The sequence below is a fragment of the Castanea sativa genome, chromosome 2 (assembly GCF_040712315.1).
Source record: "Castanea sativa cultivar Marrone di Chiusa Pesio chromosome 2, ASM4071231v1".
In the NCBI taxonomy this organism is placed as follows: domain Eukaryota; kingdom Viridiplantae; phylum Streptophyta; class Magnoliopsida; order Fagales; family Fagaceae; genus Castanea; species Castanea sativa.
Window position 1 is genome coordinate 50,858,241 of NC_134014.1, and position 15,977 is coordinate 50,874,217.

The 15,977-nt window shown below is 33.3% G+C and overlaps 1 protein-coding gene across 1 annotated transcript; it reads right to left on the bottom strand.

Moving 5' to 3' along the window:
- Positions 1-3,370: 3,370 nt before the first annotated feature.
- LOC142623632 (1-aminocyclopropane-1-carboxylate oxidase homolog 4-like) lies at positions 3,371-7,502 on the bottom strand. The gene is made up of 2 exons (XM_075797076.1): positions 6,555-7,502; positions 3,371-3,782 (listed from the first exon to the last, which is right to left on the bottom strand). Exons 1-2 carry the CDS (start codon positions 7,413-7,415, stop codon positions 3,528-3,530), a joined length of 1,116 nt encoding a protein of 371 aa, XP_075653191.1. The 5' UTR covers positions 7,416-7,502; the 3' UTR covers positions 3,371-3,527.
- Between the last annotated feature and the right edge of the window lie 8,475 nt (positions 7,503-15,977).

Below are 15,977 nucleotides of genomic sequence, written 5' to 3' on the forward strand. Positions count from 1 at the left end.
GGTTTGCTTGTTTAGTGTATGATAGGCTCAAATTTGAAGTTTTGTTTTGTTTTTTTTTTTCTTCGAGCAATTGAAAGTTATTTTTATTTCACTCTTGTTTTGGTAGTTGTTGTGAAATCAGAGAATAGATATATATATATTTTTGTTAGGTTGTGTTGAATAAAAGATTATCTAGTGGAAACTAAAAAGCAATAAATAAGGAGATTTTTGGTAGTTGTGAAATCAGAGAACATAGATTTAAAATTTTTTTTTTTTTTGGTATTTGTTTTGTTAGGTTGTGTTGAATAAAAGATTATCTAGTGGAAACTAGAAAGCAATAAATAAGGAGAGAGAGAGAGAGAGAGAGAGAGAGAGAGAGAGAGAGAGAGAGAGAGAGAGAGAGAGAGAGAGAGAGAGAGAGAGAGAGCTAGTATTAATTAGGTAATAAGGTGGAAAACAATCACATTTAATGATTTTTTTAATTGTTAGATCTTTTAAAAATCTACGGTTAAAAAAAAGTGTAATTTGAATCTATTTTTTAGATCTTTTAGAAATCTACGGTTTAATTGGGGTCAAGTTACATCTGGTGTAACTTGACAAAGGTTACATCATTTTTAGACCATAGACGGTAGATCCTCATTAAATCAAACGGTGATAAATCATTACTTCTTATATCATTAATATAGTCATTAATGCTAGTTTTTTTGGGATGTATTAATGACAGTGGTCAAACATTTTTTACTTCTTCTTGTTCTTTTTCTTCTTCTTGTTATTTTTGGATAAACGTATATATGAACCTGTTCTACAGATTTTCATCCATCAATTCAACCACATGCCAGTGACCGTAAGTGTCAGTGAGTGAGGATTGAGGAAGGTGCAGAGATGGTGGTTTTTGGAGTGATTGACAAGTTTTTGGAAATATTCGGAGTTAAGTTTAAGGACATACTGATTCTTGTTGTGAATTGCAATTTGTTCAATCAAGCCGTTGAATCATTTTACCAATCTTGCACATGTAAGGTGGTACAGGGTCTAGTTAAGAAATTCTCTAGCCTTAAGACTCTCATAGAAAGCAACTTGTTTCAAAGATAATTTCGTGAGACTTAAAAAGAAAACTCTGTAATATTTTTATTTTTCAATGTTCTCCATGGAATGGCCAAGTCTGGCACTATTTTTAGAGGTGTGTACCGTGGTTGTGGGAACGTGATTGAGGGATGTTGGGCAATAAATGTGAGAAAATTCAGTAAAAGTAGTTGACTTGACATACAATAATTCTGTATTAATGAGCTAATAAGTAGTAATTTATCACCGTTAAATTTCATGAGAATCTACGATTTAAAAAGGGTGTAACTCTTATGAAGTTACACCAGGTGTAACTTGAACCTACACAAGTACACACAAACACTAGCATTTCTGGAATGATCCTTCACCTTGAGATCCCAAGAGCCAAGAGGTATGATTCCCCATCTATATTTTGTGTATGCCTCTTATTGCCTACTAGGAGTTCTAAGATCAATTCATACATGTCATTCAAATAAAGAGTACCATGGAGAACAACAACTACATTTGTGTTGTGCCACCTAAGGGAAACAATATTTGGTCATCTCTATCTCTGCTTGTGCTTTCATAGACATTTCCCTTTGTGCTTGAACTCCTTTAAAAATTGTTTTCCATAATCTATTTGTTTTCTGCTTATCAAACATATGTGAGAGCTCTCTTGTTATTCTTTTAATATGTTCAACCATGCTTTAATCTTTAGATCATGTAGCCTGACCAAGTATGAATCATCACCAGAGTTCCATACAAAGAAAAAAAAAAGGGCAGCACCAGCGACAAAATGAAGAAATAGCAATTTGTGGAGGTCCAAGTTGGAGGCTACAGTGGTGGGCCATATCCACTGCAAGGCCGGAGACCACCATATGCTAATGCTGGTAGTTGGCTATCCAAATTATTCAAGGCTAGAAGAACTCATCAGTTTAGGTGTGTGTTATAGATCTACTAATTATTTCTTGACCTTAATGCTGTATATTCATTTTTTAGTGAGCTGTAATTTCGTATGCCTTTGTTCCATTTAGGCTGCGTTTGGTTGGGTGTAAAATATTTTTCGAGTGTAAAATAATTTCAGGTGAAAATATTTTCGGGAAAGGAAAATATTTTTAGGTGTTTGGTGGCATTTTAAAAAATACTTTGGAAAATATTTTCAAGTGTTTGGTAACATTTTGAAAATGCAAATTTTTTGTTGATTTCTCACATTTTCTCAACCATTTTCTCATATTCAAAACAAATTTTATAATAGAACATTACAATCCATCAACTTCTAAACAAACAAAAATCAAATAAAACACCATGGCCAAATCATTCGGTCAAACTGAGAGAGGGAGGTGAGATAGGGAGGAGGAAGAGAGAGATCGGTGGGTCACCGATCTCGCCAGCGCGATCACGCGCGTCGATCTCGCCCGACGTGAGGTCGATGGCGCGAGATCGCGCCTCGATCTCGCCCTGCGCGAGCTCGACGGAGCGAGATTGCTCCTCGATCTCGCCCTGCGCGAGCTCGACAGAGCGAGATTGCTCCTCGATCTCGCCCTGCGCGAGCTCGACGGAGCGAGATCGCGCTTCAATCTCGCCCTGCACGAGCTCGACAGCGGGCCTTTGGGTTGAGGACGGCGTGATCTTGGCTTCATCGACGTGATCTGACCGATTCGGCGATCTCCCTCTAGCTCTCTCTTTCTCTCTCTTTTCTGGTGTGTGTCGTTGCTCTCTCCTTCTCCTTCTCTGTTTTCCAACGGAAAACTCTATTTGAAGGTAAAATAGACATGGAAAATGTTTTACGAGTGGGGAGGGATTATTTTACGGTCAATGATATTGATTTTCAGTTTGACCAAAATTTCAGGTGTTGCCAAACACCCGCAAACGCGTAAAATTCTGAAAGTTATTTTTTGTCGAACCAAACGCAGCCTTAGTGTGATGAAGTTGTAATGCAGGTGAAAATGTTGAAAAAATTAAATTAATATGACAATATCCCAATGGTTACTTTTCTTAGACAAAATGAAACTGACATTTGGCTGTTCCACTTCTAATGGATGATTTCTTAAATTTCTTTATCCTCTAACTATGAATAATTTTTTTCATAAAGTGAGTTGCAGTTTTCAGTTAAAAGCCCATCTAGAGATCCTAAAGCAGAAAATAGGGGAAAAGAAAGAAGTGGGGTAAATGGTCCATTTTGGAACCCATTCTATTTTTGGGCGCTTCTAGTTCATTGGATAGTTATTGTGGATCCTTGTAGTTTTCTTATTTTGAAGAGGAACGACTCAGGTTGAAATTTTGGTTTGAGAAAAAAGTTAAAAAAAAAAAATTGTGAAACAAATTATATGCTAATAGATTATATAGAAAACAATTTGGCTTAAATCAGGGCACTTGTGTTTGCCTCATTTATTATGCCTCAAGCATAGTACATTCTTGAGCAAGGAATGGGTGGCTCCATTCCATTCACACAGGTACATAAATATGCAACATATATCATATGGACTTTACCATTCCCATAAGTTCTTATTTCACAGTCTAACTTTCTGTATGAAAGACTTGCTATCCAATCCTTTGCTGAAAAAACTTTCATTGAATTCTGGCACTGTGAATTTGCGGTAAAGAGCTGGTTTATCGGGTGATAATAATTCTGGCAGTGGTCCAAAGTAATCAGAATCAGCTTGAGTCCCCACGTTGAAAAATGCCACGACTGATATACGAGGCTCTTTAGATGCCTTAGCCAAAACGCGATGCTCCACACTTACGTAATTATCATTAGAGATTATCTGTTAAAAGATAATTAAATCAAAAATTACAAAATTAGTGAGAACCATGAAAACTTTTTAACGTGTGTGCAAAAAACATGATACAACGAAAACCAAGTGATGCAAGTGTTTTTATTACATAAGATACACACAACCTTCTAAATGATGTTTGAATTTGAGGGTTTTAAATTAAGGAAATTGATGAACAATTTTTGTTGTTGTTGAGAAATAACGATTTCTTATTATAAATTGAACAACAAAAGATTATTGAAACTTTAGATATTTGGCATAAATACAAATATTTGCAATTTCATGGATTTGAAATAATATCTTACACTTATTTCAAATCCATTAATCAATTTTATCAGTAGAAAAAACAATTATCATTTCATACATTATTCAAATAATTTAGACTAAAACTTAAAATCAAAATCTCTCTTTAAATACAATAAGCACAAGCATAAATTATAGGAGCATTATTTCTTATAAATGATTGTTACAACTTATGATAGTTTTTTTTTTTTTTTTTTGAGGAACAAACACACACACACACACACAAGGGAGAGGGAAAGGGGTTCTAACACAAATGCACACCACAACTCCATTCAAAAGCCATGGTAACTTATGATAGTTAAGTGAAATGAGATTCTTATTATTAATATTAAATCATTTATAAAACACAGACTAGTACCCCATTTTGGTATGCACCCAAGTTTATATATATATATATATATATAGAGAGAGAGAGAGAGAGAGAGAGAGAGAGAGAGAGAGAGAGAGAGAGAGAGAGAGAGAGAGAGAGAGAGAGAGAGAGAGAGAGAGAGAGAGAGAGAGAGAGAGAGGAAACTTTAGGATGACTTCGATTTTTTATGCTCTTCATTAGTTTTATAATAATAATAACAATAATCTATTAGTTGGTGGATTCACAATTAGCCACCAAATAAGGATGAGCGCCATTAAGCCAAAACGCCATTCACTTAAACATCAATTTACTAATATAAATCGATAGTTACACTTTTTTTGAAACAATTTTTCTCACATTATTCATTTTTCATACAGATAAAGATTGGTTACAACTTTACTTGATATATTTTTATTGTAGTCATGTTATTTTGGTGGTGTTTTAGCCAAATTTTAGTCTTGTTAATTTTGTCCTTATGAAAATATGTAAAACAATTTTTTTTTTTAAATTATACATATGTCACATGAGTTGTGAGAAAATTAGGAGAAACTGTGTCATTAATTTTTTTTTTCTTTTAAGTAATATTGGGATAATATTTTTCACGAACTAAAGCCAAGAGTTATATAGCTCAGTAATATAGTACTCTCTTTTATCATGATAATCAAGTTTGAGTTCCATTTTTGTTATACTATCAAATTATATATATATATATATATATATATATATATATATATATATTTCATAATTTTTTTCATATCTATTTATAAGATTTAATAGGATTAAAGTGGTAGATGGATTATAAAGTGAAATACTATAAGCTGTATAAAATATTTTTATTCATTTTACATAAATCTATCAAGCACCAAATTGTGAAAAATATCGTGTCTAGAAATTCAAGGGTGTTTGGTTTAGGCAAAATCATCACTCAAAACTCAATTTTCATAATTCAATTATCAAAATTCGTAAATATTTTATTTTGTTGAAACTGAAAACTTTTTACTGAAAGTATTATAAATAAAAGTAAAAATTAACTTATATAGTACATTAAAATTTATAAATAATACCAAAAAGTACAATAAAATTTATAAATAATAATAAAAATAAATTAAATAATAAAATAGTAACTTCTTAATTTCAAGCCAGACATAGATAGTTACGTTCCCATAACTATTTTCATCACTCAAAACTCAAAAAACTGACAGTATTGGGTGGTAAAAGTAAAAAAATATGTTTGTGATGTTTTTGAATCATGAATTATGAGTTATGTTGGGTCCAACTCAATGTCAAGTCCACATCAAAGCCAACACTCTCTTTCTTCTTTTCTTTTTTACTTTCTTTCTTTCTTCAGTTTGAACACTTTTTTTTTTATCTCTTTTCTTTCTTTCTCAGCTTTTTTTTTTTTTTTTTTCTTTCTTTCTTACGACTCCGATTAGGGTTGTGATTTGCGTTTGTGGGTTTTATTTCTTTCTTTATTTAGAGTTTGTGGGTTTTATGGGGTAATTTGTTGTGGTGTTGAAGGTGTTGGTGGTGTGAGTGGATCTGCTATGGTGGATGGACTTGGATGGGTTTGATTTTTTTTTTTTTGATTTGTGAGGTGGTGGATAAAAAACAACGGTGGTAGGTTGGGTTTTTAAGGGTTTTGATTGGTGAATTTGTGGGTTGCCGGTGGTGGTAGGAGGCGGGGAAGCTTTAAGTTGGCTACTGGCCTCTGGGTTTGGCCTCTTCAATTCCTAGATCAGGGTTGTCTCAACTCTTAGTTGGACAGAGAATGTTCGTGGGTGTGGGAAGACCGTTGGGACCCAAGCAGATGTGTGGGCTCCATCATTTTGAGTTAAAAATGAATTTTTAAGCTAAAAACTGAAGCCAAATTTTTTAGCCAAATGAGATTAAGTTAAGATAATATATATATATATATATATATATATATATATATATATATATATATATATATATATATATATATATATATGAGATACGGAGTAGAGTTTTAAATTACAAAAACTAATAATGAGTTATAAAAACTGAGTTTGAGTAATGCTTCAAACTAAACAGGTGAATTGTTTGAATTTTGTTTTTGGTGTTTTTTCTATAAAAAAACATGTTTACTGTACCTGTATGAAGTCGCCAATGTTGACAGTCAATACTCCAGGGATGGGCTCCACATCAATCCACTCGTCGCCATGCTTGACTTGCAACCCTCCCACCTGGTTCTGCAACAACACAGTCAGCCCTGAATCTGTATGAGATGTGATTCCCACGGTCAGGTCCGGCTGTGGACAGTAGGGATAGCAGTGTCCCACAACCAACTTGCCCTCCAAAAACCCCAAATTCTTAAACCTCTCAGCCTCCACACCCAACCCTTCAGACAGTAACTCCAACAAAGCCTCAGCCACCTTTGTTGAATGCGATTCCCATGCAACTATCTCTTTCCTACAAACCTCTGGAATTTCCTCCTCCTTTGCACGCCTTGTCTCTGGGGCCATCCAAATCGTGAGAGAGTCATGCCAGCTAGCAGCTTTGGCTCGGTACAAGTCATTGTTGCTCGAGTACATAACCCCTTGCCTCTCCTTTTCACGGTTATAGAGTTTGGACTTGACCTCATGGGGTTGGTCATGGAAAGCTTTGATTGCGTTTATGGTTTCGTCTAGGACTGATTTGGGAATCCCATGATTGATAACTTGGAAGAAGCCCCATGTGGCAGTGGCATCTCTGATTTGTTCCACAAGTTGGTGTCGTTTAGTGGGGGAGTTGAAGTGGGAAAGATCGATTAAAGGGATGTTTTTTTTGGTGCATGTTTGAGAGTTGGGTTTTTTGAGGTCAGAGAGAGTCTCAGGTGAGTGAATGAACATACGAGGTATTGAGGTGATGCCAGATTCAGCGAGGCCCTTGACACCAATCTTGGATTCGGCGAATTCCTTAACCTCTTTCATACGGTCATAAGTGGGAGTAGCATGATCAGCAGCAGCTGCCATGATATGCTCAATGAAGTGTGTGTATGGTTGTGGTTGTGGTTGAATGAATGTGTTTGAGCTAGGCTACGGACACAGATTTTTATGGAGTGCACTCACTTGCTTGGCGTCTTATATAAAAGTAAAATACTATTATTGCCCTTGTGGTGTTAAAATCCGGGGGCGGTTACGTACATAAAAAAAATAAAAAATAAAAAGTTAGACGTTCATATTGTCAATAGTATGTAAAAAACAATAGTTGCCTCGTTGAAAATCGGTGATACCTTGCCATATATATATTGACAAGTCTTCGCCTACCACTTGTTAAATCCCATTCACATGTTGTTTTATATATGTAACTGTTTGTATGATTTTTTTTTTTTTTTTAAACTTTTTATATCTAATCCGTCGAAAAAAAAGTTGAAAAAGAACGTGCATGCTTCATATATAATTGCAGTTAATAATTGCTTGGTGTCGTATATAATATATTTGACATTAATTAATATGATAAATTATTAGATATAAGTAAAAAAGTAGTATTAAGGGCCTGCTTGAGATTCGCTTATTTTGTTAAAATTGAAAATTTTTTGTTGAAAATATTGTAGATAAAGGTAAAAGTTAGCTGAAATAGTACAATAAAAGCTATGAACAGTATCAAAAAATGCAGTGGACTCATACATAGTAGCAAAAAATAAACTGGCATTTTAATTTTTGCCAAACACACATAAATGTATGCTACTATTAAAATCACAAGTAACTTGCCATATATTAACAAAGTTTTCACCTATCACATGTTAAACCTCATCTCCCTCTGTATATAACTTTTTGTATGATTTATTGTTTTTAACTTTTTATATCCAATCTAATAAAAGATACAAAAAGTTCCACACGGTAACATGTTGTTTATATATATATATATATATATATATATATATATATATAAAACTGTGGTCATCAAAGGCTATTTAGACCAGAGTATTTGGGTCACAATTTATTTATATGTGGGTTAAGAGTCAATCTTACAGATTAAGCCCCAAACTTCTCTTGGTTCTTCTTAATTTCCCTGTGTTTCTCCTATCTCTTGCTCTCTTACTCCCCAGATTTTCCAACCCCCAAGCCTCCACTTTCTTCTCTTTCTTATAGTCTCTCATTAGTGGGGTCATAATTATTATCTCCCAACTTCACACATATTCCTATGTTCATCAAAATCCCAAGGGATTCTCACGACTTTAGAAAATTCTCTTAAAACTTGTTTCAAACGTTGAATAGTGTTCGAAGGTGGTTCCCCAATGATACTATCAGTACTCGGCTACCGATCTCACTAGATTCGTGTTTCGCCCCAACTACCTTCGTTATTGGTCAGCGTTTAGCCGACCACTTAAGAATCTCTTAAGTTGTCGTCTCCTCAATCACAGTCTCGATCTCAGGGTTGGGCCCATTGTGATAAGGCCCAAGGCTAACTCTCTCCCTGTGCACCAAGTTTAATTCGGCTGATGGGCATCGGGCTTTATGTTGGGTTTTGATCAAGTGGGCAGACATGGTCACCAAGCCCAACTCACTCACAATAACTTTTTGTATTATTTATTATTTTAACTTTTTATATCTGTGATACAAGAAGTTGAAAAACACAACTTGCATGATTCACTGTATTTGACTAGACTTAATCATCCTTTAATTTTATATACACAACATTGTGTTGTGCCACCTAAGGAAAATAATTTTTGGTCATCCATAATCTATTTGTTTTCTGCTTATCAAACATAAGTGCGAGCTCTCTTGTTAGTTGTTAGTCTTATAATATGTTGAACCATGCTTTTATCTTTGAATCATATAGCCGACCAACTATTAATTAATCATCACACGAGTTCCACACAAAAAAGAAAAAAAGAAAAAGGCAGCATCAGCGACAAAATAAAGAAATGGCATTCCATTGGCAAGGCCGAGGCCCACCATATGCTAACGATGGGAGTGGTATGCCTACCCCTAGTCAAAGAGGGGCTCATGGTGGTTGGCAGCAATAATAGTTGAGAACCGATGCTTAAAATGAAGAGAAACACAAAAATGGATTGTAAATTTGGCCTCCTTTCATAATGTAATTGCAATAATGCAATGCTAGAATAACTCATCAGCTTTGGTGTGTGTTGTTGATCTATTAATTATTTCTTGACCTTAATGCTGTCTGTATATTCATCTTTTAGTGAGCTTTTCGTATGCATGCCTTTGTTCCTTTAGTGTGATGAAGTTGTAATGCAGGTGAAAATGTTGAAAAATTAAATTTATATGACAATATCCCAATCGGTATTTTTCTTAAGACAAAATGAAACTGACATTTGGCTGTTCCACTTCTAATTGAAGATTTCTCAAATTTCTATGTCCTCTAACTACATATGAGTAATTTTCTTCATAAAATGAGTTGCAGTTTTCAGTTAAAACTTGGAAGTCCATCTAGAGGTCCTAAAGCACAAAATAGTAAAAAGAAGTGGGGTAAATGGTCCATTTTGGAACCCATTATATTTTTGGGTGCTTCCAGCAAATTGGATAGATATTGTGGATATATACTTGTAGTTTTCTTATTTTTAAGCGGAAAGACTCAGGTTGAAATTTTGGTAAAAAAGTTTTTTTAAAAAAAATTGTGAAACAAATTATATGCTAAAAGATTATGTAGCATGAATTATATAGAAAACAATTTAGCTTTAAGCAGGGCACTTGAGTTTGCCTCATTTAATATGCCTCAAGCAAAGAACATTCTTTAGCAAGGAATATGGCTGACTCCATTCCATTCACAAAGGTACATAATTATGCAACATGTATCATATGGACTTTACCGGTCCTCTTAGAATTCTTATTTCACAGTCTAACTTTCTGTATGAAAGACTTGCTATATATCCAATCCCTTGCTGTAAAAACATTCATTGATAATAATTCTGGAGTAATTCTTAGGTACTCTCGGAGCACGGAGAATGGTACTCCCTCCTTTCACATTCATGGTATGATCCGCTCATTAAATTCATGGTGGAGTCCATCATGAATGTGAGAAGAGGGAGCACCATTTCATTATACTCGGGAAGTACCTAAGAATTTTCCATAATTCTGACAGTGGTCCAAACTAATCAGGATCAACTTGAGTCCCCACGTTAAAAAATGCCACTATTGATATATGAGACTCTTTAGGTGTCTTAGCCAAAACACGATACTCCACGCTTACATAATTATCATTAGAGATTATCTGTTAGAAGATAATTAAATAAAAAATTACAAAATTAGTGAGAACCATGAAAACTTTTTAACATGTGTACAAAGAACATGATACAACAAAAACCAAGTGATGCAAGTGTTTTTATTAAATAACATACACACAACCTTCTAATGATGTTTGAATTTGAGGATTTTAAATGAAGGAGATTGATGATTTTTTTTTTGTTGAGAAATAACAATTTCTTGTAATAAATTGAACAACAAAAGATTAATAAAGCTTCAGATATTTGGCATAAATACAATTATTTGTGATTTCATGGATTTGAAATGATATCATACACTTATTTCAAATCATCAATCAATTTCATCATTAGAAAAAACAATTATATCATTTCATATATTCAAATCATTTAGACTAAAATTTAAAATCAATATCTCTCTTTAAATACAATAAGCACAAGCATAAATTATAGGAGCATTATTCTTATAAATGATTGTTGCAACTTATGATAGTTATACATAGATGCACACATAGAGTGGCACAAGATTCTTATTATTAAATCATTTATAAAACATAGTCTAGTACCCATTTTGGTATACACCCAAGTTTATATATATATATATATATATATATATATATATATATATATATATATAACTTTAAAGTGACTTCGGTCTTATGCTCTTCATTAGTTTTATAATAATAATAATAATAATAATAATAATCTGTTAGTTGGTGAATTAACAATTATTAGCCACCAAATAAGGATGAGAGGCGCCATCAAGCCAAAGCACCATTCACTTAAACATCAATTTACTAATATAAAATAGATAGTGATATTTTGTTTGTTACAATTTTCCTCACATCATTCATTTATTATTCAAATAAAGTTTGGTTACAACTTTACTTGATATATTTTTTTATTGTAGTCATGTTAATTCGGTGGAATTTTGGCAAAATTTTAGTCTTGTTAATTTTGTCCTTATCAAAATATGTTAAATTTTTTTTTTTTTTTTTTTTAATGTTATACATATGTGACATGAGTTGTGAGAAAATTAGAAGAAAGTTTGTGTCATTAAATCTTTTGAGTAATGTTCAGATAATATTTTTCACAAATCAAAGCCAATAGTTATATAGCTCAGGGGTACATATAAAAAAATATTTCACAATTTTTTTGAGCAAGGTTATCACGTGTAATAATTAAGTAGTTCCTAAGCACAAAAAATAGTGCTCTTTCTCAGAAACGGAGTTATTGTTAGACATGGGGCAGTAGTCCCCAGATTTTTTTAAAAAAATTTTGTATATATATAAAATATTACTTTTAGCAATTTGTTTCAATAAAATTTTACTTTGCCCTCTTAACAATATTATTGATATTTTTAAAGTTATAAAAAAATTAGCCCAACAACAAAACTTAAAAAAGCCAAACAACACCCCAAAAACAAACATACACAAGACACCAAAAAAAAAAAAAAAAAAAAAAAAAAAAACCCTAACTTACTAACACTAAGTGAGACCTTAGACCTTAGACCTTGGAGGGCTTGGGCAACGGCATTGCAGCAGCACAACAGACAGTAGTAGCAGTGTTGCAGAAGCAAGCTAGCACCACGCAAGACGTACGCCACCACCAGTCCACTGCAGCACTGCCGAATTTTTGGTAATTATATCTAATCTCTTTTTTTTTTTTTTTGGATGAGAATATTTTATCCCTCTCATATCTGAATCACTAGTGCTTGGTTGATTAACTTAGATTTGATAATGAGTTGGGAAGAAAATTGAAAGAATGGCAGAGATGAGAGAGCTCCACAAAGTCCACACTGCACATACGAAAATAAAAGAGAGAAAGAGAGAGGCAGACTCCATCTTTCTCTTTCTCTCTTTAATGCAGCTAAAAGGATTTAAAAAAAAAAAAAAAATAGTGGTGAGTCTTGTGACTAACATTGTAACACATCACCCATGACCATGTGCTGTTCTGTCACTTTTGTGCAGATTTGACAGTGTTTTTGGCTGTTGGTGTCTTTACCAAAATTAAAGAGTTTTTTTTTTTTTTGGTTTGGGTAAATAATTAAAGAGATTATTAACAATTTTGAAATTTATTGGTCAGTTATTAAGTAGTTGTGAGTACAGTGTTTGTTTATTATGTGTAATAATCTTATTTATTGAAAAGATATCAATGTGACAATTAGTACGAATTTAATTATAAATGATTTTAAAAATTTAAAAAAAGGGCGAGTTTTATTTTCAAAAATAATTACATTATGATATTTTAAAAATAATAATTTTGCGTATTTGTTTTAATTGATGGTTTACTAATGCTAAATGAATGGTTTATTAATGCTTACCCTCTAACTCCAAGTTCTAGCTCCACCACAGCTCTCTCTTCTCATATTTATGGTAAAGTTTACTAATTAAATTCATGGTGAGATCCACCATAAATGTGAGAGAAAAGAGCACAATTTATCCATACTCCAAGAGTATTTAAAAATTTTCTATACAGATATACTCCATGACACATGGAGAATTATTATAGTTCTGATATAGGTTGAAATCTGGTGCTGGATTGAAAGTCATCCCACTACATTATCTTTTAATGGATTAAACCTCATTCACATGTTTTTATTAATTATATATATATATATATATATATATATATATATATATATATATAAATCCTAGTACACACCACTTATTGCACACAAGTGTATACTCACTTTTTTGCACTGAAATCATGACTATATATTTGTTTGCAATAAGCAATGTGAAATAAACACCACATTTTTTTCACAAACTTTTAATTTGTATCTTATCCAATAACAAATACAAAAATTTAAAAAGCACTCGAATGTAACTGGTCAGGAATTCGAGTTAGGTGGCGGATCTATTGCTGGTTGTATGCAATGGCTTCAGCCTCTAGCTTTGTTGCTGTTGTTTAAAATTTTTCAAAAGCCTGAGTTGTTTGTTTTGGGTAAAATTGGTTGATTGGATTTTTTTTTTTTTTTTTTTTTTTTTTGCTATTGGTAATATTTGTAGTTGAGTTAATTTTTTTGGGCTAGTATATTTTGTTTTAAATTTTAAATCTATAAATTTTTTTAATGGCCTTTAAAAGGAGGAAGATGTTAGAAATACGAACTTTTTTACAAATTGATGATGTAGCGAGTGGTATTGGTAAGTAAAATAGTAATGTAAGTGGTGGGCTAAAATACGAATCAATAAGAATTTGTTACATCAATAGTTTATAAATATCTTGTAAAACAGTTTGTGGTTGTAACATTATTCTTAAAAGAATACGGATATTATTAATGGGGCAAAGTGTAGATTTTATAGTACAAAATTACAAAATTAGCAATTGTATATATACTAGTATTTTTTTTTTAAATGAAGGGTTGCTTTTTTTTATTTTTATTTTTTATAGAGTAATGCTAGAACTACAACTTTTGTTACAACTTACTTATGTGGCAAGTTGTAATTAATGGAGTATATTTTTACTCCACCAATCACAACTTGTCACGTGAGTAAATTTTAACAAAAGTTGTGGTTCTAGCATTTTTTTTTTTTTTGCACCCGAACGTCCAAAAGGACCTCTGTTCTGCTTGGATCACTTGTCAATGCATCTTGCTAGACTTTTCCAGCGTTTAGTCTCAATCCATCCTTGTTCACACAACATTAAAGTCATTGTTTTTTTTTTGGTAGAACATTAACATCATTGTTGACATCATATATACTATATTGATAAATGATAAACGTGTCGGTAGTGGTGGTATTGGTGGACGCTAGTAAAAGTGAGATCTAAGTACGAGTGATTTTGTGCAAAAGGTTTGGTAACTTTTACTCAATAGTCTTCTCATATGTAGGGAGGAGAAGGTTGTTAGAACAATATGGAGTTGGTTTCTTCGAATAATAATTTGGTAGATTTTTTGGTTGAAAGATACTTATGTGTTGAGAATTTGTTTCTTTGTTTGTGAGTATGAGAGAATAATTGGGTGTATTGGGGTTTTGGGATTGTGAATTTGTGTAAGAATTGTAAATTAGTTTGTGTTTATGAGAGGTTTCATTTTTGTTAGTGAGGGTTGTGAGCGTTGTTTGTGTGAGTTGCTTATGTTGTAATGTTTGATTAAATGTTGTTGTACATATCATTCATAATAAATTTTGGTTTAGTGTTACCCTTTAATGTAGGATGGAACGTTGGTGTTGATATTTGCTTGTTCGTATGAATGAGATTCCTCTAACACCAAATAACAACAAATATAGTAGAGCTTCCGCTATCACAAAACATATACCTCTCATCCTCTTCTTGTTACTATCTTATTCTACTTGTTTTTTTGGGCTGAAAACTCGTGGGTTTTATTACACAAAATAAGCTAGGGACTCGATCCCATCTGCTAAGCCTAGGAGACCATAAGGTCCAGAATTTCTGAGATGGGAATGGCTCCTTCGCGTTTACAAAACAAAGCCCATATTTCTAGCGATAGTGGGGGCTAAGGAATTACAGAGTCTAGGTACACGCTGGGCATGCCAGCAATTCCTAGTACACAAAAGAGATCAAATATCTGTAATTACGTAGTCAATGGCCCGGTTGGGTTTACAAGTAGAACTTTGAATAGACTCAATGACATTCACACCATCACCCTCTATCATTACATATTGTGAGACCAAAAGACACAGCTCTTTGGTAGCCAACAGAGCTGCCTTAGCTTAGCTTCAGCGCCATCAGTTCGGATTGAGATAATATTAGTATTGTCATTGCGATACATGATAGCAGCGCATGCTTTGTTGGCCAGCCAGAGCTGCATCGAAATTGGCATCCAAATTATTAAGTCCCAGTTTATTGTAGCATACTGATTGCAAAGATCCTACTTTCCTATTGATCAGGTACACCAATTCTCCATGGACGTTATCTGTTACTCCTCGAGTCTCAAGGGCCACAGGGATAGCTAAGCAAACGGGGCACTCAAGTATTTGGTTCTCTAAGGCTCACGGGTTGCATGCATCACATAATATGCAGATTAGGTTTTTTAATTGGAAATCTTGAGTAGGCTTTTGGTTGGAAATATTTTCCAAACCAATTTTCAGAGAAGGAAGGCCACCGTACTCTCTCGTGTTTGACTGAGCATACGCATCAATTTTAGTCTTAAGATTTTTCTTAGGGGAGACGGCTAGCATCTGAAATTGTAGTGCATATTTACGCACGTGCTAGCTAGTGGTACTCGGCTGCTTCCAGCCATGTCTTGCCGTCTCGGCCTCTGCAACAATCTGCTCAATTGTTTAACCCGTTCTGCATTATACCGCCCTATTTCATATGTATATAAATTGATTGTCAAGTGGGTTGGATGGGTTAAACTATTAAAATGGTGAGTCGAGTTTAGTTTTTTTTTTAAATTGTCAAGACTCAA